This window comes from Camelina sativa, chromosome 14, assembly GCF_000633955.1.
Source record: "Camelina sativa cultivar DH55 chromosome 14, Cs, whole genome shotgun sequence".
In the NCBI taxonomy this organism is placed as follows: domain Eukaryota; kingdom Viridiplantae; phylum Streptophyta; class Magnoliopsida; order Brassicales; family Brassicaceae; genus Camelina; species Camelina sativa.
In genome coordinates, this window is record NC_025698.1 from 10,142,167 (window position 1) to 10,167,764 (window position 25,598).

At 37.2% G+C, this 25,598-nt stretch overlaps 4 protein-coding genes and 1 long non-coding RNA gene across 6 annotated transcripts; 2 read left to right on the top strand and 3 right to left on the bottom strand.

Moving 5' to 3' along the window:
• On the top strand, nucleotides 1,649–3,659 carry LOC104740790 (protein PIN-LIKES 1-like). Its single transcript, XM_019236106.1, is given in 11 exon segments — nucleotides 1,649–1,786; nucleotides 1,868–1,947; nucleotides 2,051–2,175; nucleotides 2,262–2,383; nucleotides 2,479–2,613; nucleotides 2,707–2,799; nucleotides 2,899–2,999; nucleotides 3,074–3,126; nucleotides 3,210–3,334; nucleotides 3,336–3,399; nucleotides 3,484–3,659. Coding segments are annotated over 11 exon segments (1,158 nt in total). The 5' UTR covers nucleotides 1,649–1,651; the 3' UTR covers nucleotides 3,609–3,659.
• On the bottom strand, nucleotides 3,675–5,725 carry LOC104740789 (cyclin-dependent kinase B2-2-like). Of its 2 annotated transcripts, none has more exons than XM_010461485.2 (8): nucleotides 5,396–5,725; nucleotides 5,017–5,157; nucleotides 4,873–4,934; nucleotides 4,658–4,769; nucleotides 4,432–4,525; nucleotides 4,269–4,338; nucleotides 4,043–4,181; nucleotides 3,675–3,954 (listed from the first exon to the last, which is right to left on the bottom strand). In XM_010461485.2, the coding sequence occupies exons 1-8, from the start codon at nucleotides 5,645–5,647 to the stop codon at nucleotides 3,859–3,861; spliced, it is 966 nt and encodes a 321-aa protein (XP_010459787.1). In that variant the 5' UTR covers nucleotides 5,648–5,725; the 3' UTR covers nucleotides 3,675–3,858. The 2 variants fall into 2 exon arrangements, with proteins under 2 accessions (XP_010459787.1, XP_010459788.1); XM_010461486.2 differs by having other exon boundaries at nucleotides 5,017–5,184; nucleotides 5,397–5,482.
• On the bottom strand, nucleotides 6,237–10,648 carry LOC104740791 (pyrophosphate--fructose 6-phosphate 1-phosphotransferase subunit alpha 1). Its single transcript, XM_010461487.2, has 19 exons — nucleotides 10,397–10,648; nucleotides 9,825–9,997; nucleotides 9,612–9,724; nucleotides 9,406–9,480; nucleotides 9,191–9,304; nucleotides 9,042–9,109; nucleotides 8,836–8,919; nucleotides 8,656–8,709; nucleotides 8,387–8,467; nucleotides 8,185–8,278; nucleotides 8,013–8,086; nucleotides 7,779–7,889; nucleotides 7,642–7,686; nucleotides 7,494–7,550; nucleotides 7,302–7,406; nucleotides 7,117–7,233; nucleotides 6,910–7,019; nucleotides 6,645–6,810; nucleotides 6,237–6,552 (listed from the first exon to the last, which is right to left on the bottom strand). Exons 1-19 carry the CDS (start codon nucleotides 10,484–10,486, stop codon nucleotides 6,439–6,441), a joined length of 1,845 nt encoding a protein of 614 aa, XP_010459789.1. The 5' UTR covers nucleotides 10,487–10,648; the 3' UTR covers nucleotides 6,237–6,438.
• Nucleotides 10,959–19,515, bottom strand: LOC104740792 (DExH-box ATP-dependent RNA helicase DExH12). The gene is made up of 5 exons (XM_010461488.2): nucleotides 19,326–19,515; nucleotides 16,187–19,143; nucleotides 15,067–15,456; nucleotides 11,770–14,964; nucleotides 10,959–11,298 (listed from the first exon to the last, which is right to left on the bottom strand). Exons 2-4 carry the CDS (start codon nucleotides 19,124–19,126, stop codon nucleotides 11,782–11,784), a joined length of 6,513 nt encoding a protein of 2,170 aa, XP_010459790.1. The 5' UTR covers nucleotides 19,127–19,143; nucleotides 19,326–19,515; the 3' UTR covers nucleotides 10,959–11,298; nucleotides 11,770–11,781.
• Nucleotides 24,990–25,598, top strand: LOC104740793. Its single transcript, XR_760224.2, has 2 exons — nucleotides 24,990–25,381; nucleotides 25,563–25,598. It is a non-coding gene; the product is annotated as an uncharacterized LOC104740793 (long non-coding RNA).

Genomic DNA, 25,598 nt, shown 5'->3' on the forward strand with positions numbered 1-25,598 from the left:
TCACTCGCACAGTTCCGACAATCATTTCCATGAAGGTCACCCATCATGACGTTCTCTCAGGACCCTTGACCAGAAAACTAATTGCATTTTGGTGATATATGTGGCCAAATCAATTATTTTAAACCTTTCCGCAAACCAGGGTGTCACAGTCTTTTTGGGCTCCTATGGATCTATCAACAACGATTTATGTGTTTCTATTCTATCTATCTACGTTTGTTGTAAGATTGTATTTGATTAGCCTATTTTATCTATCCATTAGGTTGATGAGCTTCTACTCGTTATCTATCTTTGGGACTGAATGGGTAACAATTATGTTTGCAAAAAAAAGAAGGGTTTATAACCAACCAATCAAAATTGAGAAATTAAAAGAAAATTAATTTGACATAATTAAAGAAACAATAGAAAATTATAAGCACGGTAATATATGAAGCCCAAATAATTCAAAGATAAAAATATAAATTAAATAAAACAGTCTAAAAATACTACAATAAATTTTAAAATATAGTATTAGAAAAAAAAAATATGTTAATCTTTTTTATGGGTCAACATATTAATCTTACATATTCCAAACTGAAAAAAGAGAAAGTATGAGAAAATTTTGTCAACATATTAATCTTACCTTTTTTTGGTTATTTTCTTACCTTCCCATTAAAAAAATAACCCAATTAAACAAAGTTGAAAGCTGTGTTTTTGAATAAATTTTTTAAATGTGAGAGGATCTATGTTTATATAGAAGTGAGTATTTACAAAATCCAGAATTAATAATTAACTGTATATTTTCTTTATTCCTTTTTTCTATTTTTTGTAGAATTAATAATTTAAAATTAAAAATAAGTAAATAATATTATAATTTTGAATTTTATGAAATAGATATTTCCATATATATTATCTCCATATAATTATTTAAAAAACTTTGTAAACTTTGTTATCTCCATTTTGTAATCAAATTGTTTCTATTAAATATTAACTTGATTGATAACTTGACACATGTCAAAATTTTGTTAATGACTAACTTTCAAAATCCAACTTTATATAATAAAATATATTTACTTCAATGTTACCACAATTCTCACTGAAATAAAAACTTGCGAAACATACATGATACTGAAGTTGATAGCTCATCTTTTTTAATGCTTGTATGTTTTTAAGTGAGGTTTTCTATGATTTTTGTTATATATAACACGGCAATAGCATGGGCGTCTTAAAACAAAAACACTTCAAGAAATTAGAACTTGATTTCACTCACAATGTTATAAATTATTTTGATATCATAAATAACGGAATACTATATTACTTTTTTGTGGTAGTTAACTAACTAATAAAACTAGAACCGGAGAGAGGCCATGCAAAGCAAAGCGTGCGAGAGAACCACTACCACTCCCAAGTTTCTCATCTTCTCTTAAACATCTTTTGGATTTTACGTTTTGATACTCTGTTTCTTAGCTTGAGAGAAGAACACGATCGATCTTTATTCCCTTTCGATTTCTCCAATTGTTTCAATTCCGTAAGTTATAATCATCATCATCAATCATCGTTTCTTTCTCTAAAGATTGAAAACACGATTCGAATGCTTTTTCGTAATTTGATTTCTGTTAAAAGCATTTTGTTTTGGTATTTAGTATCATCAGATCACAAGCGACGATCGATAACAATGAGGCTGTTGGATCTGTTCATAACCTCGTCGATACCAGTTGCAAAGATTCTGATGATAACAGGAATCGGATTTTACTTGGCTATGGATCGAGTTAACATTCTCAATCAAGATGCTAGAAAACATCTCAACAACGTCAGTTTTTTTATTATTTATTCGTCACGACATCGAAACGATTATGAGAGGTCTCTTCTGAGTTTCTTGTTTACGTAACAGATAGTTTTCTATGTGTTTAGTCCTTCACTTGTTGCAAGCAGTTTGGCTTCTACTATTACGTACGAAAGCATGGTGAAAATGTAAGTTCTTGATTCAGAGAACTGATCTTTCTTTTCTGCTTAGTGCTAACAATGACATGTGAATCTTGAAATCTTTAATTTTTGATGGGGCATGCACTTTCAGGTGGTTTATGCCAATCAATGTGTTGTTAACATTCATCATTGGTTCGTTTCTTGGTTGGATTGTTATCAAAATCACTAAACCTCCTTCGCATCTTCGTGGCATCATTGTTGGTTGCTGTGCTGCTGGTAACTTTAATGTCATCCTACTAAACTTGTTTCATATACATGAATTTATCTAATCAATCAGTGATGGAACTGTACAAATCCAACAGGGAATTTGGGAAACATGCCACTCATTATCATCCCAGCTATATGTAATGAAAAGGGAAGCCCTTTTGGAGATTCAGAGAGTTGTGAGAAATATGGACTTGGTTATATTGCACTCTCAATGGCGGTATGTCACCATCTTATGCTTCCCTACAAAAGGTTTATTATACTGGATGTTTTAAATGCCAATAGAAGTCAAAAAGTTCTTTTGATGTGTATCAGATTGGAGCCATTTACATATGGACTTATGCATACAATCTTATGCGGATGCTAGCACACCCAGCTGGAGAAACCGCAATAAACAGTACCTCATCTACAATGCCACTGATTTCTCCCAAAGTTGAAGTTGCGGAACAGGTGATCTCAGTCAGACCTTTTCCTTTTGTATTCTCTTGTGAGTATTTGTTGCTTCAACTTACTGAGTTTTGAGAGCCATGTATATGTGACAAGGTTGGGACATGGAGCAAGGTCAAGCAAAGAGTGTGTTCTGCAGCAGAGAGAATCAATCTACGAACAATATTTGCTCCTTCAACTATTGCAGCGGTTTGTTTCAATGTTCCCTTGATTCAAAAGAGTACTATCTTCTGTATGTATATACTATTGTGAGTATTCAAAAGAGCAACTAATCCGCCTTCTCTTTAGCTTGTCGCGCTTGCAGTTGGGTTAAATCCTATACTAAGGAAGCTACTAGTTGGCAACACAGCTCCACTCAGAGTGATTGAGGACTCAGTATCTTTATTGGGGTATTCTACAACATATTAAATTCTTACTCGTCTGTCATAATCAATGCTTACTTGAGTAGCTTAATTTCTTGAAGGGATGGTGCAATTCCTCTTCTGACTCTGGTTGTAGGAGGAAACCTTCTCAAAGGTAAATAAAAAAGAGTCATAGCGGCAAAAACTTATTTTCAAAAGACAAAACCTTATATCTTTGCTCTCTTTCAATTATCACAGGTCTGAGAGGTTCAGGAATGCAAAAGTCAGTTATCTTAGGGGTGGTGGTTGTGCGTTACCTTTTACTGCCAATATTAGGTGTTTTAATAGTACAAGGAGCTCACCACTTTGGTTTGGTTACATCTGANTGAACCGCTCTACCAGTTTATTCTTCTGCTTCAGTATGTCGTTCCACCCGCAATGAATCTTGGTTCGTTCTTCAGGCTCAAAAGTTACTACAAAAACACGCATACTGTCTTTCTCATAGACTCACTCACTCTTGACCTTTTGGCAGGTACAATCACTCAACTATTTGGGTCAGGAGAAAGCGAATGCTCTGTGATTCTATTCTGGTCTTATGCTTTGGCTTCGGTTTCTCTCACTGTCTGGCCAACATTCTTTATGTGGCTTGTAGCCTGAACACACACACGCACACACGCACATACACAAACGGGCAACATTTGCAAAACTCGCTAATTTGAAATATTAGAGCAATTGATGTATTCTTTCATTGTTAAAAAGGTTTGGTGGGGTAATACAATTGGGAATAGAGACCCAATCAAAAGGGAATATTAAAACTTCAATCATCCTAAGAAAGCAGAAAAATGCTTGAGAGAAGCAAAGACAAAGATGGAACAAAATATCCTATTGAGAGTTCATTAAAAGAGCCTCAGAGAGAAGACTTGTCAGGTAGATCATCGAAGTAAGGATGCTCCATAGCCTTCTTAGCTGAGATTCGTTTTGCTGGCTCGTACTCCAGCATTTTCTGTGCACAAAGAAAAACGCATATTACTATCAGCTATGGGCCTGGGTGATTGTCTGAGAGGTGTACATGTTAGACATAGGGGACTTACAGATAAGAGATCAAGTCCGGCCTCATCGAGGTTTGGAACAGCTGTGGAGAGACTCAACGGTTTCCATTGTGGGTATTCATGCCAATCCTTGAGTGTGCTCACACCAGGCCACACTTCTTCGTTTGGTGTTCCCAGCAACCTGAATTTCCACGAGAAAAAGCAAGTGAGTATGCGAACGTCATGTCTATGTGCTTAGAGAAAGGTGAAGAAGAACACAAAGACTTGCCTGAAAATACGGAGGAGCTGTTGGAGCTCAGAGTCTCCAGCAAAAATTGCTTGCTTGGTCACGAGTTCAGCTACAAATAAAAAAGAAACCAATGTAACTGTTAGTTCTTGCAGTATTGACATTGAAGTGAAAACCAATGGAACTAAAGGAGAAGAATTAGTACCAAAAATGCAGCCAACAGACCACATATCTACTGCAGTTGAGTAATGGGTTGCTCCGAGAAGGACTTCTGGAGCTCTGTACCATAGAGTTAGAATCTGTTGCAAAGTGAATCGATCATGGGAGTAGAAACATCATTAGTTACAACCCAAGACAAACTAAGACAGGATTTTAAAACACTATTATGGAAACAGGACTAATGTTATATCAAACAAAGACTTATATTATACCTCATGTGTATACTTTTTCATTGGGAGAGTGAAGGCTCTGGCTAATCCAAGATCAGCTATTTTAAGGGTCATTGTATTCCGGTCCATCAAGAGATTATGAGGCTTAAGATCCCTGTAACGAAACCAAGAGAAAGTAAGATCACTGATCCATCTCGAAATAGGTTTTACTCAAAGGCGTTGATTGTTCTCTCAAAAGAACAAAGACAATATTGTACCTGTGCAACACTCCATGACCATGGCAAAAAGCCATGCCTTTGCATAACTGGTACATCAAGCTCTGCAATTCAAGGGACATTTAGCTTATAGGGGATTGCTTATCGCACAGAACAAGAGAGAAGGTAAAAAAAAAAATCAAAAACCTTGACAGTGTTCTGAGGAATGTTCTGTCCAGCTTGACGAAAGCTTCTGATGAATTTCTTGAGATCAGTGTCAACATACTCGAAAACAAGGTAGAGTACAGTTTTCCCTTCTTTGTTTATTCCTTGCTTAACATCCATCAACTTGGTCGAAGACGAAGAAGATACAAACTAAGATCAAAACACACAAAAGGTTCCACTTTTGACATTTTTCTAATCACAATTGAAGAACCCATTTGATCTCAAAACTAGCAAAAGAATTGAAACTAAGATATAGAAATAGAGAGTCCTGAAATGAATCTGGAGTAAACCCTAGAAATCCAAAATTGGGTCCTAAAATAACCAACCCTAGAAAGAGAGAGGAGGAAGATACAATTACAAACCTGACGATGTGGGGATCACGAGCGAGCATGCGCAAGATGGAGATCTCGCGAAGAGTAGTGGGAGGAACGCCTTCTTCATCCTCATGGAGACGGGTCTTCTTCAAAGCAACGATCATCCCTGTTGCTTTCTCTCTCGCTCTGTACACTTTCCCGTAAGTACCTTCGCCTACTTTCTCAAGCTTCTCGAATGATTCCATCGCTGAAACTGCAGGTTTCACTCCTCCTCCTCCTCCATTGTTGTTGTTCTCCATCTCTCTCTCTCTCTCAATCAAATCGATCAAGAACTCTCAGCTTTTGTTTGGGGGAAGAAGAAGAGAGAAATGGTTATAAATAAGGAAGGAGATATTTATTATTATTATTTCCCTAAATTTTACAACGGTTATATATATATATATATGATTATGATTATAGTTCAAAATTCAAAACCGGAGCGTCACACCCACACACACACTAATGATTTNAAAAAAAAAAAAAAAAAAAAAAAAGTTTTTTAAAATGTGACATGGAAATGTCGATAATTTGTTTTCCTCATTTTTTTCATTTACTTTTCTATATTTTTTTTACAAAAAAAAACATTAAGATGTTACGTAAACACAAAATTATGTTGTTGAAGTTGGCTAGCTTTTCTGAATCATATGTTATATTCTTCTTTAGTCTTATATGTACTTAAAACTAAATAAGAATTTCATTGATTACACTTTTATGAATTCGTTAGTAAATGTCCGACCCTGTATAACTAATATATATACTCAATTCAACTCTTCAATTTTAATTATTTTCTTAATCAGTTTGTGTTCAAGCATGCATGCCAAATTATCATTTTTTTTTAAAAACACTTAATAGTGAACATTTATAATCCAAAACCTTTTATCTCTATCCAAAGTGAACAACTTAAAAAATTACAACAAAAGTTATTACATCTGAAAAGAAAACAAAAAAAAAGAAGAGAACAACAAACACGACGTGTGGGATTAGAAAGTGTTTATGCAAAGCTCATCAGAGAATTGATCACAAGAGTTTTGACTCTTGCGTTTTAATCAAACTATTGACCACCAGTTGAAGAAATAGTAGTAAGAACATCAGTCACCGAAGCCATCACACTCAGTGCTGCCTTCAATACGTCTTGAGAACATCCTGGTTTCACTATCTTCCTCACCTGACCGACCCCCAAAAATGTTAAGATTATGAATATGGCCAAGAAGATTAGAAGATAACAAAAGAAAACACACGAGAGAAAAATATTTTTACCTGGTCTAGATATTCCTGCAGCTTCTTGATACGGCCCATGTAATCTTGATCTTCAACACAGAGACTCACTGCTTTAGCGTCCGCACCAGGACCATCGTACTGAAGCGGTCCTGGGTTTCTGTACAGATCTTCCATCAAGAACTTCTGTGCATTCTGTCTCAAGAGGCTGCAAAAAAAAAACCCCCATCAACACTATAACAATTGAGAAGCTTAAAGGCAACTTTGTGAATTAGTGTGTTCATGTTCTTTGTTATAGATGGCTTACTCGTATGCTTTGCCTTTCAAATCCACCATAGCTGGATGAATTGCAGGTCTACCAATTGAAGTTAAAGTAGAACTAGCATTTTGGGACCAATGCTTCACCGTCATCATCGCCTAAAGGTTATACCAGAGATAAAGAATGGGGGAATTAGTATATAAAGAAACTTTTTAAACTGCCATATTTTAGATAGAAAAGAAGACAAAACTCAACTGTAATAGGTGCAGCACCACATTTCCACTTGTTTACAGGACTTTTCAGGTTGGTTACAGTTGCCATGTAACCATTCAGACCAGCTGCAAGGACGTGGTAACATATATGTCCAAGAACCTGCATGATTTTTCCCATTCAATAGTTAGTGTGAATATTCATCCAAAATTATTAAGTTAGTGACTTACGTAGGCATAATCACAGTCGAATTTCGATGGAAGAGATCCACGAGCTTGGTAACCAAAAAAGTGACATATGGCATTGAACTTCTTTCCCTTGTATATGCCTTCTTTCTGTCAAGTTCACAGATTCAGTTACACAGGCAATAATGTTTCTTGATGCCAATAATGACTTCAACATTTAGAAAACATGGAGCATACCAAGCGCTTGTTCATTTCAGTCTCCACAAGATACGCAAGAAGTTTCTCCGTCTCAATCTGGAGTAGAAAGCAAAAAGGGCATTTAGGATTCCTACGTTTATTTTTTTTATCATATTAGCTCGGACATTTTTATCCTCTTTATTCTTACCTGGGATAGCTGAGCAGAATCATCAGACTCAGGACGGAGAAGTAGCTGCAGCAACAAAGATTGACCATCTTGTAAGCATTCATACTCATTTGATTTGGAGAAAAACAAAGAGAAGTTTCTTGTCAAAGTATTATAACCTGTTTCTTAATGAATGGAGGAAGAAACTCAAACAAAGCAGATGACCAAGGTGAAAGCTGAGTAGATATCTTATCAGCAGCTACACCCTGCCTAAGGAGCCCGTGAATTTCCTACATCACAAAAATGTCAAACTTAGAGAAGGTATATAATAAAAAGCCCATCTTGGTGTTGGTGAAAGAAGAAAAATTGCTTCAAATGGTAAATACAGATGGCTACAACTATCAAATAATTACCTTTAACAAAGCATAGACTTCAGGAATACTCTCTATGATCCCTTCGGGAATGAGGATGACTCCATGGTTCTTGTCTGATGCAAACAAATTTATATAGCACTAGAGTCAGTGGAACATTTGGATACATGATTGCACAATCATATTTAGATATTCTTGACTTTTGTATTCAGACCTTCTACTGCTCTTGCTTGAACAGCATCACAGATCTGTTTCGCAATGTCAAAAATTGTGAGCTTCGATGCTGCAACCTCCTCACCCAATATCACCTGAGACCATTTCGTGTTTAGAAACCATGTTTAGAAAATCTGGAGACACAAGCATACCATGAAAATATATTGTCTCTGTTTGAAAACAGAAGAAAAAAAAATACTGACCATGTTTGGATGAGACTGAAGTGTACACTCAAGAGCAACATGAGAGTGCTTCCGACCCATGAGACGGATGAAATAATAATACTGTCAAAATATAAAGTAAACTTAATATCAGAATCATAAAGAATACAAGTTAGGATTGTTCACTTTGTAATAGATTACATCCTTCATCGAATTTATCTTCTTATCAGAATATAAAGATGACAAACTGCAGTTAGCCAAAATAATCCCGATCTCTTACAATATAAAATTAAACAAGAAATAGCATTTACCTTCTCTGCAGAGAGAGCATCAGTGCAGGCATTGCTAATTAGCTGTGAATTCACCTGTATGACGTAAAATATCATTAGCCAACAATAACATATAGTTTCTGTAAAGACCTACGAGGAAAACGGCAACATGTTGGCTGCAATAGCTACAAAAGTAACCGGAAGGTTAAAGTTTACATTTACCTTGCATATGGTGTCAAAACCTACGTTTGTCTCCACAAACTGATTCTTGAGATCTCCATTTGTAGTAACTGGAGCACCAACAACCTGGAATTTTATAGGCAACTTATAGTATCAAATAGGTTTTTCCATTGGCACATGCAATTGAATTACCAGAGCGTTTATAAAGGAACTTAAAATAAAAGTATCGGAAAAAAAAAAATTGGGACCTTAGTTGAGCATTTTGCTTCAACGAAAAATTCAGCAAGATGAGCTGCATCTGTGTTTGATGTTACACCTTCAAAATGCATATAAATTCTTGGTTTAGTAAAAATCTACGACAAAACTTTCAATGAATGTAAATAAAAAGGCTAGGTACCTCCAATGATAACAAGGCCATCTAACTTCAAATCCGTGCAAGCTTTGAGTGCAGCGTTAACCTGCTCAGTTGTTTTGATCTGATCCTTGGTTCTTCCAAGCAAATCATAACCACCTTACAACATACATTTTAACACCAAGATATCAGAATTTTAAAGTAATGAACAGGATTCTACATATGACGGCAATGCCTTCATCATTAATTTAACAACCTACCTTGGTTTTTGTAAGTCTGGAGTATATCATCTGTGATCTCCAAAGTCTTTTGTGCAAATAGACCTTCGGAACCACCTATTATCAGGTAACAAACAAGTTTTACTTAAAATCTATTCTAACTAGAAACAGTGGATGAATGGTAATGCAAAAATTAGAAAACTCTAATAGCAAATGATGCAATATCTCAGAAGGTAACAAAACATTACCCAAAAAACCAAGCAAAGTGCTATTTGAGTTGTGCACTTTGAGAGCCTCGAAAAGACCCCAGATCACATTGTGTCCACCTGGAGCTTGCCTTCCACAAAACACAATTCCAACTCTACAGTAGAAAAAGGAGCTAGCTTAGGAGGATGAATACAACTTCCTCCTGATAAAGGTGAATCCAAACATAAACACGGAGAGGAAACAGATTCACAGACCTAACAGATGGAAGCTCGGTAATGATGTGAGCATCAGTGACTTGAGCAGTTTCCCTGAGGAAGTGAGCCAAAGGCTGGCCTAAGGTATGCGGGAAAGCACGAGCCATGGTGTGGGAATCAGCAGCCTCTGCAACAGTGGTTCCATCACCAAGCTCGACGCGGACAGTAGTCCCCTGAGAAACGGAGACATAAAGCAGAATAAGAAAAAAAATGAGTGATAGAGAAGAAGTCTAAGAAGACTGACTGTAAAATCAAAACATAGGGATCCGAAAAATAAAACAGATCGGAGAGCATTACAATATAGAAATCAGATCTGGTTAAGCTAAGCAGCACCAATACTGTAAGTTGCTCGAATTTAAAGATATATAAACAAAACAAAAAAAAACAAGGTGGATAGTTCCATGTACTAATAGCAATACTACCAGACCAGTAGTGAAAGAAAGTAAACGTAAGTCTTCAAATAGATCCAATGATTGGAACAAGATATATACAATGGGAAGGAACTAAGGAAGGAGTAGATCTGTGGAGGGAGAAGTAGAAGAAGAAGAAGAAGAAGAAGAAGAAGAAGGGACCTGGAGACAAGGAGGAAGGTCGGATTTATACTGAGATCGGAGTTGCTGAAGAGGGGAGAGTTCTCTTGGGATTCCAAAATCTGAATCCATGGCGTTAGGTTTTATGTGGAACAAGTGTGTTTGGTTTGGTTTGGTGTGTGAGAGACTTTGAGACTAGAGTGAGAGACTTTGTTTTCTTCCTTTTAACTTCAAAATATATAGTGAGGAGGACTGAGGAAGAAGAATATACCACCAACCAAACACACCCGTTTCTTTCTTTCTTTGGGTCTCCCTCTCGTCTTCTTTTTCAGATTTTATTTAGACTCTGAATCTATCCTCTTCTCTCTCTTATTTGTCCCTGCTTCATCTCCACTATTTACGAGAGGACCATTGGATCTCCGATAAAAGTTACCAACATATTACCCGACTGTTTCCTTTTCCCACTCTGCTGTTTGGACATTTATTTTTTTGGTTGTGATCGGTAAACTACCAAAAGGGACATAAAGTATCCCATTATGTATATTACAACCTTTTTACTCAATTTTGATTTTAAGCTGACTCGCAAGTCTCAAAAACTCATATGTTACAAATGAACACTGCTGCATTTAAAAATTCTCTTAAGCAATCTCAGCTTCCATAGTGTCATAAACTCATATTAGTTTTGACAAAACCAGTAACAAGTCACACCATACATAGGTCTAAAAACTCGATGCATGGCATAGTATTGAGTAAAAATTTCAGCACTGGCTAATCGTAGTAGTACTTACGAAAGGTCAAACAAAAGACCAGAACAACGATTATTACACCTTCATATATAATATCTATTCTTCAGAAACTTCAGACTGCAGAGACCCTCAGACGGTGGTACCGTAGGCTATTTGGAAGACAAGTTTACCCACTCTCCAGAATCAGAGCATATATGCCTGCAAATATAACAGAAATTTTGTGTCATTTTCTGGATCTTCAAATACAAATTCTTTTAATCAATTATTTGTAAGGCACAGCATATGAGATTTATGAGACACATAATAGCAGTGATGCACACATCAAATCATTATCCAATTAGACAGATTTCTAGCAATTTGCTGGTCAACACTCAACATCTTCACTACTTGACTAATTATTCAAATATAATCACATTGTTCACTACTTGACCTACTATTTCACAATAGTAGGTAGGTCATCATCATATATTATGCACAATATGCAGTCCTACTTGCACAAACCTAATGATAGCTCAGGCAAAAAGAAAACAGAAGAAGCAGATGGACGAACAGATTACTCACACCTAATAAAATTCACACAAAAGATGAAGCGAGTCGGTCAATGCACAAAGCAGAACCAGATACCGAACCTAAATCCGAAAATTATGACCAGAAAACTGTGGAACTAACCTGAATAACAAATCATTCTTCCATGTGATCTCCAGGGCCAGCTCCTTTGACATCAACAGAGAAAGAGTACTCTTGGTCACAGCCCAAGTAAGAGTCGCACATGAAGTATAGTGTGTATGACTTCTCTCCTGGTTCAGTCGGTACTGTGAAATCCAGCTTCACCTTCGCTTTCCGTTGCAATGAGACACGCTTGATTGCCAGCAACTGATTCGTCTTGGTGTCTCCCACGACCAGCCACCATCCTTCTTCTTTGGTCTTGGGATACCTGAGTGAATCCACAGCTCCCACTTCTGTCCTCCCCTCCATGTCTCTCTCAACCATCACTTGCAATGTAACCTCTTTCCCTGGGGTCACCTCTTCACTGTCCACAACCTCGTAGGTAAGGTCGATGTTTGGGAAGCGGTTGCAGAATCTGGCAATGTCTAGAAGCTGCACGTCTGACATACTGAGAAGCTCTTGGCGTTCTTCGTCCTCCATCTCCACAAGATCAAATACGGTTTCAATGTTTCTCCCCGGGTTCTCCTGGCACCTCTTGGCCAAGTCCTTTGTAAAGTGAGGGAGCTGCAGAAGCATGGAGTCCCGCTCCCACATGCCTTGAGTCACCATCTGGCTTACTTCCATAGCTAACAGAGCAAGATTCAGCCAGCCATTGCTTGATATCACATCGACCATAGCTTGAAGAAGTCTAGTTGCAGATAAAAGGACATCACGCTGATCCATTGCCAAGTTCCCGCCAATGTTTTGCCTTGAGAAATGCGCCTGGAGAAGCGCGTTTGCCTTCACATGAGGGTCTGTGCATTTTGGGTTTTCAAAAGAGAACCTCTGGTGATTGATTAGTCTCCGAACAGTCTCCTCTTCGCCAGGCCGTATAGGGATCATGTCATACTCCGAAGCTGATGTCAAGATCTCAAGAAGACCCTTCATCTTGGTTTTAGAAGACAACAGAGAACTGAAGCGCTCAATGGTGGTATAACTGATGTAATAATAGGATGCAATCATACCAAGGTTAAGAGGAGAGAGTTCCATCTCATCCTCTATCTCAATGCATTTACTGGCTTCAAGATTAGACAAGGTGTTCTCAACCAGCTCTGATAGGTGATCAGACAAATGCCTGTGGCTAACACCTTGGAGATTGTAGTAGTTCGGGTTCTGGGGAAGCCTCCTGTACATGAAAGTCCATGTAAGATAATCCACGGCATCTTGCTTGTTTTCTATAACCCCAGCAACCACTTCTGCGTTGAAATTATCATGCAAGAAATGCTGGAGATTACTTTCCACAGGGAAGGCTTCGTACAAAAATTTCTTGTAATACTCCTTCTGCGGTGCGTGACAAAAGATCACACACTTCCCGGCATTGTCAAGAAGAGGTCGGCTAGCACGCCCCATCATCTGAAGCAGATCATGGACGGGATAATCAGAATGTGAATTTTCCCTCCCATCGTAATACTGTGTCCCCATTACGACCACCAAATGCGCAGATAATGGAGTGCCCCAACACAATGAACTGCTCATCACACAAGCCTGTATCCGTCCAGCTTCAAAGAGCTGTGTCACAATCTCCTGATCCAGACTGCTTAAACCCTCATGCAAGTACCCAATACCATGGCGCAGTGTCTTATTCAGTGTTTCCTCGCGGATTTGGCTAACAAAAGGATCCAGTTCTTCCAGATTCCCTAACAGAAAGTCAGGACTCTGCGGGTTATCCATGTGAGAATAAGCCATCAGATCCACAGCAGTCAAGCGGACATGTTTACGGGTTGGGACGAAAACAATAGCCGGCTTCTTGTCCTTGGCGTGCTGGACTATGGCAGTGTAGGTTGGCTTGGTCATCGCCTGCATCCTGGCTTCAAAACTAGATATATCCACTCCCTGAATGTGAATCTCCAGAGGGACAGGACGGACTCCGGGAGGGAAGTTGAAAAGGCCGTGGGAACTGGCCCCAATCCACTCCCCAAGATCCTTCGCATTTGCAAGGGAAGTGGATAACGCAACAATCCTGATCTTGTTATTGACCTGACTTGAAATATATCTCATTCTGGAGACGATTACCTCCAACACTGGACCACCTAGACCTCCAATTAGATGGAGTTCATCGACGATGAAAAGGCTAACCTGTTGAACGAATTTTCTCTGTTTCCACCTGCGGGAAAGAGCATCCCATTTCTCAGGAGTACTTACGATTATCTGACCTTTCTCAAGCAGCTTAAGATCCAATGCAGTCTCCCCAGTTAGCTCAACAACCCGTAAACCAAGACCCTTCCCAAACTTCTTCTCCCAGATACGAAACTGCTCCTTGGCAATAGCCTCGAGCGGCGCAATATAAACAACACGCATTGTAGCAGGCCCTTCTTGATGATTCCTTAAAATAGCAAACTCCGCACAAATAGTTTTCCCACTTCCCGTTGGAGCAGCAACCAACACATTGTCGTTTGTGTTATACAAAACAGTAAAGACCTGGGTCTGCACTGGATTAAAATGCTTGAAATCCTGATAGAGTCTCTCATAATTTGGATTCCTTAGCGCCGTCACTGGGAGGGGCTGCAAGTCCAGTAGTTCCGTCGGAGGTGGATACTTTTCTGGAAGAATAAGATGCCTGAAAGATACAGGCAACACAGTCTGCGAGCCAAGCCACTTGTCTGAAACCACTCGGACAAAATACTGAGGTGGTAGTGGTTCAAAGATTGGCACAGTGAAGCTCAAAGTGTGATCCTCATCAACATACTGCTTCTTCAAAATAAAATACTCGTGATGAAGGATCTTTTCACCATCATTGTCTTCCACAATTATCCAGAACGGCTCAACATATTTATGAATTTTCTCGTCCCACAAGAAATCAGGTGTAACTGTGAGCTCCACCTTCAGAACAGTGCGAGTTATAGGCTGAACATGTGCAGAAAGAGTCAGTTTTGGGAACTGGTGGATGAACCTGTGAAGCGGCCTGCCCATCTTAGGACTACGAATAAGCTCTCCTAGCTCCTGTGCGGATAGATCATAGTATCTCTCCCACACCAAATCCTTCTTCTCCAACTTCATCAAAATATCATTAGGAATTCCATGAAACTGACGAAGGGGTGTCTGGACACTCCACATCCTCTTCCCAACCATTTTAGACAAGTTCAGAGCCTTCTCTGCCAGTTGAGCCCATCCCCGCTTCAATACAATTTCGTAAAGAGCTCGCACAAGACGTCCAGCACTCTAAACATGACAGAAAGAAACGACATATGAGGACCAAACACTAGATACATCAAATTTATCAATGTAACTAGAAGAGACGAGAGTAGAAAGTATGGAACAAACCTGAGTAATGTAGACCATATCAGATGTCAAAGAAAGACCCTCAAGCTTTAGCTGTGAAATATATGCCTGCAGCAATACATTTATCTTTGCACTGGGCTCCTCCAAAGTTTCCTTGATCGGAATCGGGACACGATCCAAAAGTTTCGCCAGTTCCATCTTTTCATCTTGCCGAACAGTCACATACTTGAACTCCTCACTCAGTGAGAACAGACGATAGAGATCTATATCACCCATTGTTGGCTTCAAATGCTCATTGTACGTAGCTATTGTCCCATGGGTTATGTAATAGTAGCTAGCAATGCGTCCCAAATCTGTAACTTGGAAGTACCCACTTTTCCTGTCATACTTAACCAAGTTGTTTTTGTCCAAGATAGTAGCAGCCGAATGTATCTGCAAAAACAACAATTCAATCAAGCATTAGACACAGCTGGCCGTTAAGAATAATTAATAAAAGTAACTTAAGAACAACTTGAAGAGGACAAGGCAATCACAAGGATCCAACAATTCATCATGGAATGCATGTTGAGAAAGCTACTGATGCTATGAACAATATTTATGGAAAATGATATCAAATAATAAACGTAATTTTCAGAGTACTAGAAAATGAGATCACCATTAGGAATTTATTTGATAAAATAAAATGCAACTTACAGAGCAATAACGTTAAATAATCAGATACATCATCATTCAAAATACTCAAACAGCAATTAATGATACTATATTAGTAATCAACATGGTGAACGAACAAGTGATCCCAACAGTTAATCATGGATTGCATATAGTGGACAGTGGCAAAGTTACTAATGCGAGGCATGATATTTATGGGCAATGATACTATATGAAAAACAAACGCACAGAGCATTAGAAACTCGTCACTAAGAATACTACGTAAATAAAAGTAACTTTCAGAGCAGTGAGAAAAAACATGCACAGTTAATCATGGATTGTATATAGTGGCCATGTAACAATAAACATGCACAGTTAATCATGGATTGTATATAGTGGCCATGTGAAAGTTCCAGATAGTAGGCATATATTTATGGGCATGTAACAATAAACAAATGATATGATGACAATAGATTTCGAAAACTCAAATTATGCAGATGAAAAAAGTACGTACCAGGTCAGCTCTTCTTTCCTCCAACACTACGTCTTTTGCAAGTGCATCAGGCGCTAAGCCATACAGCGTTGGATTACGAACCATACGGATATATAAATACGTATAACCAAGCCAATGGCAAGCCTCTCTAGCATTCTGAACGGTTCCAAGCACAATTTCAGCATTAAGCTGATCAGCAAGTTTAGAAATAAACTGGCTTTCAATAGGAAGTTGCTCATTCATCAAAGAAAGATAATACTGCAGCTCGCTGTAGCCGGTGATAATTATACCCTCCCCATGTTGATCATACTGAGGTCTTCCAGCACGGCCAAGCATCTGCATAACATCTAGAGGACTCAGCTCCATCCACGCCCCTTTCTCAGGATTATACACTTGGGTTCCTTTTATAATAACTGTATGTGCAGGCAAATTCACACCCCATGCGAGAGTTGCTGTGGAAACCAGGACTTGCACATGCCCCTGAGCAAAAAGATCTTCAACAATCTCACGATCACTCCTTGTTAACCCAGCATGATGAATTGCAAAACCGTATGGCAGAATATCTTTCAGCTCATTATTCTTAACAATCTCAACCTGACTCTGAAGAACTTCACGACTTACACTATCTTCTTTCAAGAATCTGCTGACGGTATCGTTCGCCATTGCCGTGTCCCGTATTGCTCTTGCAGTTTTTGCTGTTTCCTTCCTCGAATGAACAAAAATAAGGACCTGGTGCTTTCCAGCACCAGCCAATACTTTCTGATAACACAGATCATTCATCAGTTGGAACCGCTGCAACGGTTTTTTCACACTGATTCCAATATACTGCTGATGGAGAGGCACGGGTCTGTAGCTGCGGTCAAATTTAAACAAACCTTTCTTAAGATCAACCCGCAAAAATAAGGCCACGTCTTCATAATTTGGCAGTGTAGCAGATAAACCCACCAGACGAATATTCTCTTTCGTGGTTTCAATTTGCCTAAGAGTCCTAGCAACAATGCTTTCAAGCACAGGACCTCGATTATCATGAAGGAGATGAATTTCATCGATTATAAGAAGTCTCACAAGCTGAGTATAAGTTCGATCTCCAGACTTCCTAGTGATGATATCCCACTTCTCTGGTGTGGTAACAATTATCTGAGTCTCTTCAATTTCTTTCCCGGTTAGGGACTGATCCCCACTGAGTTCTCTCACAGTAACTCCATAATCCTTCAGACGATTAGACAAATTACCTACAACTTCAGCAACAAGGGCTTTCATGGGTGCAACATAGACAATTTTGTAATCTCCATGGTTATAAGTTCCATCTTCATTCCTATTCATTTCAAGTTGCTGAAGTATCGTAAGCATAGCAACATTGGTCTTCCCCGCACCAGTTGGAGCACAAAGAAGAATGTTCTCTGCCGTAAAAAGTGCAGTCTCATACACTTTGCTTTGAACCCTGTTCAACTGTTGCATTCCCTTAAAAGCAGGTTGGGCCCAGCCAGGCATTTCGGTAATCTTCACAAGCTTCTCATTGATATCCACCTTTTTAGAAACCCATGGCACATGGACTTCATCATATCCTTTGCCATGACTTCTGTAAGAGCCAGGAGGGAGGTCACACTTCTTATTCGCCATCAGGAGACCACCTTGGTCAAAAGCCAAACTCTCCAAGTCCAGCATCTGACGCTGACCCTTCACCCAACCACTCTCTAAATCTCTATCAGCAACATCTCTCCTGCCTCTGCCTCCATCTCCACCAGTTTCATCCCTCAAACGTCGAGCTTCTTCGTTAATACTTTTTTGCAGATTCTCCTCCCTCTCTTTCGCTGTTGCTCTTGTTGCATGCAGCTGCTCCACAATTGCTGTCAACTCTGGGCCCAACCCCCTCATCTCCTCCTCAATTCGATTCCTCTCTTCCTGGTCTTCTGCCCTAGCCAACCGAGTGCACCACACAACTTTAAGACGGTTCCGCAGCAGAAATTTAACAAGGCTAAACTTGTCAAACTGAAGGTGCACAAGCAGCTTGTTCTCAACATCCCTATCATCTCCTTCAGCGAGTATCTTAAGAAGCTCTTCAGCGAGTACTTGGCATTGCTGTGGATCAATCTGCTGTTCATATGCTTGAGATATCTTTCTCTGGAGCCAATATGCATCTATGTCTTGAACATTAAGATTTGTGCCCTCACTTGCATCTCCTGCATCATCGTCATTTAATCCTGCACCAACCTTCATACCTCCAGTTCTGCTAGGCTCTTCATCCTCCTCATCATCTTCGTCTTGAACCATATCAGGATCACTATCCTCATCATCTTCTTCATTCTCCTCAAACTCAACAGCGACGCCCAAATCATCATCAAGCCCCTCATCGTCATCAGCCTTACCACCACCAGAATCACCACCCTCTTGAAAATCCGTGATCAACTTTCCAATGCTAACAAGCTGATCAAACTCCTGGTCTTTAATTTTGTTCAGCAACTTCTCGATCTCCATCTTTTTCTCAGGGTTTTTAAGTGTTTCGTTCTTGAGGACGGCCAATATCTCATCCGCTGCACCACTAACAATATTAAGAGGTAGCCCACCCAACTGCTGCTGAATAAGACTAAGCATGGCCTCATAAGCAGCCCTCGTCTCTTTAGTCTTGGGCTGATAAACCGCATCATCAGTATCAGTAAGCACGCTCTCTTCCCTAAGACGACGCCTCTTACTCTGGCGAACATTAGCAGTATCATCCACAACATCACGTTCCTTCTTCTTAGACTTTTTAAGCTTATCCTCCAGCTCCTGAGGCCTTCCCCTAGCAACACGGTCACCAAAAGTCCTCGGATCAATTCTCCCATACAGAGTTTCCGGTTCTCCTGTAGGCTCATGTGTATCCCGAGGACGATTATCAGTGGTTAACACCAGACTAGAGTTGGCTCTGTACTCGTACTGCTTGAACCTGGCATGTGCTTCCGCACCGCCTCCCAAGTTCGCCATCACCAAATCCGTTAAACCTAAAAAAAAAAAAAAATCAAATCAAACAGAGAAACAGACAACAATGTCAACCACCTCGAATATAAGAAATTACCCGAAATAAAACCAAAAGTGAAACGAAGAAACTCCCCAAGAACGCAGATGATAAACCCTAATAAACCCACCCCAAATCGAGTAAACAAAGAGAGAGAAAAACACTTACGGAAACAGCTACGGAGTCTCTTCTTAGCTCGACTCGCTGCAACGAAAAAGAATCTACTAGCAGAAACCCTAGTGGGAGATGATTCAGCTTTCCCCCTTCTCGCGTCCTTCTCTATCTCCTAACAAATCGATCTATATGAGAGACACTCGACTGCGCCAACACTTTGCTATAAGCGAGCAACCGCCTTAAGGTGACAACCCCTCAACGACGCCGTTTTAAACTATCGATGCGATAACGAAACCGACCCCTACATGGCTTTATTATTGGGCTGGGCCTGTGCATACTCCATAAGCCCAACGCAATAAGACGGTGGTCAGAAGTGAATAAATGCAAGTGTTTTTTTTAGTTGTTTATCACACTCTCTCTAGTCTCCTCCTCCACAAAAACTTCATTATAAGAATTAAAATTGTGAAATATATAAATATGGAATACCTCACATTAATCATCGCTGACAAATATAATGTGTGTGTAATAATGAAAAAAAAAGGAATGGGAAGACTTTAAAATGTGACAGTGACATGGTGGATTGGGTTACTTTGAATACAATCTTAGATTAGTAAAAGGAGAGGCACATGAGCTCTCATTGCTGGCTATTTTTCAGGTTACACAATCTGCTGGAATTGCAGAAGCTGACCCACTCTCTTTTCTCCCAATTGATCTCTAGATGCAGATATTTTCAAGAGTATGTGCTCAAGACATTCTTGTCTTACGGCGTGTCTGCAAACAATTCAGAATTGTTATTGACGAACTGTTACACAGTGAATCCGTCTATCAGAGTTTCCTAAGCTGGAGATACGATCTAGATATTGATAGAGTTTTCCATAAGAGGTTTCGTAAACACAACATCGAGGATTTCAGCCAATCGACCGAGCTCACTATTTTTGAGCTTGCATGCTTTCTGCGGTTCTTAGAGATGGTACCAGGCTACAAGTTGTGCATCATTTGTTCAGTATCTAGAACTAGTGATGAATACAAACAAAATGCAGTACGATAGATTTTTTTTTTTGGGTTCAAATGTAGCACAGTACGTAGACTCGGATGGATAATTCAGTCTTTAACATGCATACGTTTATCACTTTTTGCTCTCCTCACTTTAATTTTTTCTCCTAATATTTGACACAATTTTACATTTAATTGGAATCTTGAATGTATAACCTTGAAATCTTTGGATGTGGATCGATATATGGATTAGAATATGACTACTATAATTATTTAACACTATAAATTTTCTGATCTCAACTTAAGTTAATGTGAAAATGAACAAAATTCGAAAAAAGATTTTAGAATTATTATGTAAATGCAAGTTCTCATTTATAACATAAATTAATGATCATATAAATATTATATATATATATATATACGGTTCACAGAACTTGTTCATAAAAATATTAGAATTTTTGAATATAGATCATTTTCATTTTGATAGTAATATAGACAATTTATCTATTGGAGAATTGATCTACAATAGATGAAGTCAGTAATATAGACAATTTGGAATATTGATCTACAATAGATGAAGTCTTTAATTCTAATAAATATGTATTTATGTAAATCATGTGTATAAGTGAATTCATCTATTGTAATTGTTATTTATTGTCAAAAATTGTTTTTCTTTTCAAAACATTAAACTTTCAATTCCAAAACTAAAAAAAAAAATTATATCCAAAACATTAATTTTATGTAGATCAAATTATTTTAACTCATATGAGATAAATAAATATTTGTTACTGTATGCTTGCCTTTAAATGGTTTATGTTTTATTATTTTTATTTAAAAAACGCTGCAAAACTGGTCAAACAGGTTGGACCGAATGGACCTCATATATCCCACAGAAACTTCGCTATAAGAATATTAATACCTCACATTAATCATCGCTGACAAATATAACTTGTGTGTAATAATGAAAAAAAAAAGAAATGGGAAGACTTTAAAATGTGGCAGTGACATGGTGGACTGATTACTTTGAATACAAACGTAGATTAGTAAAAGGAGAGGCACATGCATATGAGACGAAGAGCTCATGTGTTATCATGTGAAATACTGGGCAGGCGAAGAAAATGGTATCCAAAACTTATATAGTATTATTTATTTATCTGTTTTGTCAAAAACTCTATAAGAGATCTATTGATCTCAGAGATAATATAGTTTTTATAACAAAAAAACATCAATTATATGCATATAATACACATCAACACGTATATTGAATCAACAAACAAATCTACCATTATACACGTATAATTGATATGTGAATTATACACATCAATCAATTATACACAACATGCAACGACTATAGGAAAAAACTCACTCTATCGACTATCATTAAAACTCGTGTGTGGAAGTTTTAGACTAGATTTTTTTCACTTTCGTTTACTCTATTATATACGTACTCTTATAATGAAATACAGAGAATGGTGACAAACAAACAAAAGAGTAATCGAATAAATAAACTCACGAATGTAAGCGTGTGAAATATTGAGACGTGGAAAATCAATAAAAGTTACATTATTATTTTTTAAATTGAATTTTATATTTTTAGCTAATATTTTAATATAACAAAAATAAAAATTATTATTATTAAAACAAATAAAATTACACAAACTTCAAATTCGGAAAATACAAACACACAATACAACTAATAAAACGTACATAACGTAATTAGTACAATCATCTTAACTTAAATCACACACAGAAATTTTAAAACCTCTTTAATCACGGAACATTCCGAATTTTGCCCATATGTGTTTGACTAGATCTGTTTGCAATTCATAATGGACATTTGAATCACGTAATTGACATCTAGCACGCACCTAATTGACATATAGTGAGAAATGAAGTTTTTTTTTATGTCCAAATGAAACGAAAATAGTCTCTATATATAGATTTTTTAAAATTATGAATTTTGATATAAATTTCTTTTTTAAAAAAAATTGATTACAACCAAATAATTGAGTATAAATAATTGAGAAGAGATAAAAAAACACAAAAATCTGGATAGCCAATGGGAAAACAACAGATTAAAAAAAAAACAAATTATGTCGGTAAAAAAAAAAATTTCTCTCACCCTTCCTTCCAATAATCACCAGCTGACACATGTCACTGGAAACTCCACATCATTTGCATTCAACTCAGATCAATCCACCTAGATTTTCTTTTTTATTCAACACCCTTGTTGTAAGCATTAAGCTGTTGAAAAAAAGATTCAACAGCTCCATTGTAACTAGCCTAATGTCTAATATTCGATGCTGAATGCACGATAAAGTGCAAATATAGTCATTCAGTTTTTTTTTTCTCTATAACCACGTACCCTTAGATATATATACGGAGTATCCATACTAAAATTATGTTTTTAAGAGTTTAATATTTTAAAACTATACTAACCATTACCAACAATATTATTTTTTCCGTTTAAGGCAATTAATGCATATATAATAATTAAAAAAAAAAACATTTTGGTAAGCACTCGTTCTCCTAAATTCCGTTTTAAAACATACATGTATATAGGTGAGCACCTAGACCTAGTGCGGGTTAGAGCATTTGGCCATTGATCATGTGACATAGTGTGGCTCCATTATCTTTAAAGCTTTGCCGGAGATATTTATGACAAAACTGGTGTACTTAATTCCAAGATATTAATAACATGCACTTTTTTTTATTCAATACAAAATAAACATAACATAACATAACAATGACCTTTTTCCAAACAAAATAACAATGGCTATGCTGTTTTTTTTTTCTTACCAAAAATATTTAACCGCTGTATGTTATTAACTTATTATAATTAAGTAGCCTCTGCCGATTGTCATTTACCATCGTTAATGATTACAAGTAACAATTGATGTGAAAACCATCACTTAACTGCCACGAGATTTAAATGCGTTACAATGTATAATTGTTAACAGCAAAAATCATTGGAGATATATATACATAAGAATATTCTAGGGTATAAATTACATACCTATGATTTATATAGAGACAAAAGTGACAAAAATGTACCACTTTTCATATCACGAATACGTGAATTTCCATGTCATAAGAACCGCTAAATAAAATTGATAGGGTCAAAAGATGTAGCTAATCGTGACATCCCACCAACCTAAAGTTCACCTCTCATCGCTGCACGCATGACCTAAATATATACAAAATTCAAAAAAAACAAGAAAAGAAAATCACTAAAAACAACATGTAGAGGTGATAAAATTGAGTTAACATATACCTATAAAAGCATAGATGAAAAGTTAATACAGTATGACATACGTTAACGTTATTTACTCTTAATCGATAATTGATAGAGACGATGTAGCTCGTGTTGCGGCATCTATAGTCAATTAGTTTGATTTATTGATGTTTTTATTTCTTATAGCTAGCTGTCTCTTTGGCGAATTGTGTAATTCATCAAGTTGGTGTATTGTTAATTAGTTTTACCAGCTACTCACTTTAATTGTTCGATCTAGTGCTACCAAACTAATGGCGACTACCAAAAAAAAAGTCGTGTAGCGTATTAACGTGTTTTCCAATTCTATCTACGTGCATAAATTAATTTTCGTCAAACTATACAGTAGTAGTAGATAGATCTAAAATAAATCAAACGGCGAAAACTAAAATACGTAGACAACAAAAGAGAAACGTCATTAGCTAATATATAATGGTGTCTTGTATTGTATTGAATCATCATCAATCATACCACCGAAACCGACATTTGTAATCACGTCATTTTCGGTTAATAGGTTGAAAAAGAAAAATTCTCATCTTCAGGATAGAGACCATGAACGATGATCTGTTAATCGCTTAGGATCCTTTATTATTATGGTTTAAGTAATTTCAAGTAAGTTTGGTAATTAAATTAAGTTTTTTTTCCAAATGCAAGTATTATCCAACATATTCTTAGAAGAAATGTTTATACATGTAAAAATTATTTCAAGTAAGATTGGCAATTTTAAAAAGGTTAGAGATATAATAATCATGGTTATGGGGGAAAAGAAATGAAAGAGCAATCAATATAAATATAATTTGATGAGTCCTAAAAGAAAAGAAAGAATGAGAAGGTCGTTTTCCGTGTAGAACAGAAAGCGCATATCCGTTTTGGTAACTGCGGGGGACCCAATTCTCCTCACGCGTTACTTTACCCGGCTCGACCCGAACCGACACGACCCGACCCGACCCGACACGACCAGATTCACATTTGGTTTTAAATTTGGTAACTCTGTTAATTAGAGTTTTTTTTCTTATTAAAATAGTTGATGATGATGTGAAAATTTGTGCATCCTATTAAAGGATGCCACATGTATCTATCTTATCTAATTATTAAATCATAACTTTTTTTTCCATAGCCCATAATAATTACAGATATATATGCATACAAAGCACATTATCTCTTTTTTTCTTTTGCACTTTATGAAATAAAAATAATTGCATTATCCGATTGTACAAAATAAGATACACCAAAGTTATATTTAAATATTCTTTATCAGTAAAGATAAAAGAAAACTTTTTATTATCCTCTTCATTAATATATAAAGTTTATTTTTATTTTTTTGTTAATTGATGGACATGCCACATAATTAGAAAATAAATAATGGTAGTACTCATTATGAATAATGATGGTAATCATAAACAGATCTTGAAGTTAACTTAGCACTGATAATTATATATAATTTTGGATAAATATGACTCCAAGATTTACGTGTTTCTACCATATACGCCTTATCTTTTAATTTAATTTATTTTTTTACTTATTGTGCTTTCTTCCTCTAATGTAATTCCAGACATTGGTTAATCATAAAAAAAATAAAAGTAAAAAAAAAATCTGAGTAAGGAAGCCCTCTGTTCAGCAAAGAGGCTTCTCTCGTTCCTTAATCCCTCCTCCTCCTCCTTCTCTCTTAAGCCAGCTGTTTTCTTCTTCCTCTTCTTCATCTCTTTCTTCTTCTACTACTCTCTCTCTCTTTTGCTCGCTTTCAAAATTCCTCAAAACCATCCTCCGTTAATCGCCAGCATTGTCTTTCTTACCGATCTGACTATCTCAGCATTCGAAATCTCCGGCGTTAAAGCCTGATCTTAAGGTTAGTTGTGAAATCGANTTTTTTTTTTTTTTTTTATTTCCCCCCGGAACTTTTTTTCCTCTGATCTCCGTCCATGTCGGTCTAGTTTTTTTTTTTTGAGTTCTTGAATTTTTTAATTGTTAGATCTGGCTGCAATTTCGTTTGATCTGATCTATTCGTACGCGTTTTTTTTTTTGATTAGCTTATATCGTTCGTGATTCCGTCGGTGGAAAGCTTT

Bases quoted from the DNA above. Each gene is read 5' to 3' on its own strand.
- LOC104740789 (XM_010461485.2), bottom strand. From the start codon at position 5,647: ATGGAGAACAACAACAATGGAGGAGGAGGAGGAGTGAAACCTGCAGTT. The intron at 4,935-5,016 runs GTTTTTGATTTT...CTTGAATTGCAG, and splicing joins TTCCTCAGAACACTGTCAAG to AGCTTGATGTACCAGTTATG. The intron at 4,770-4,872 runs GTACAATATTGT...GTTTCGTTACAG, and splicing joins GGTCATGGAGTGTTGCACAG to GGATCTTAAGCCTCATAATC.
- LOC104740791 (XM_010461487.2), bottom strand. From the start codon at position 10,486: ATGGATTCAGATTTTGGAATCCCAAGAGAACTCTCCCCTCTTCAGCAA. The intron at 9,725-9,824 runs GTCTGTGAATCT...TTTCTACTGTAG, and splicing joins ACCGAGCTTCCATCTGTTAG to AGTTGGAATTGTGTTTTGTG. The intron at 6,811-6,909 runs GTAAGCCATCTA...TTTTTTTTGCAG, and splicing joins TTGAAAGGCAAAGCATACGA to CCTCTTGAGACAGAATGCAC.
- LOC104740792 (XM_010461488.2), bottom strand. From the start codon at position 19,126: ATGGCGAACTTGGGAGGCGGTGCGGAAGCACATGCCAGGTTCAAGCAG. The intron at 15,457-16,186 runs GTACGTACTTTT...TTGTTTTTGCAG, and splicing joins AGGAAAGAAGAGCTGACCTG to ATACATTCGGCTGCTACTAT. The intron at 14,965-15,066 runs GTTTGTTCCATA...TGTCATGTTTAG, and splicing joins ATATGGTCTACATTACTCAG to AGTGCTGGACGTCTTGTGCG.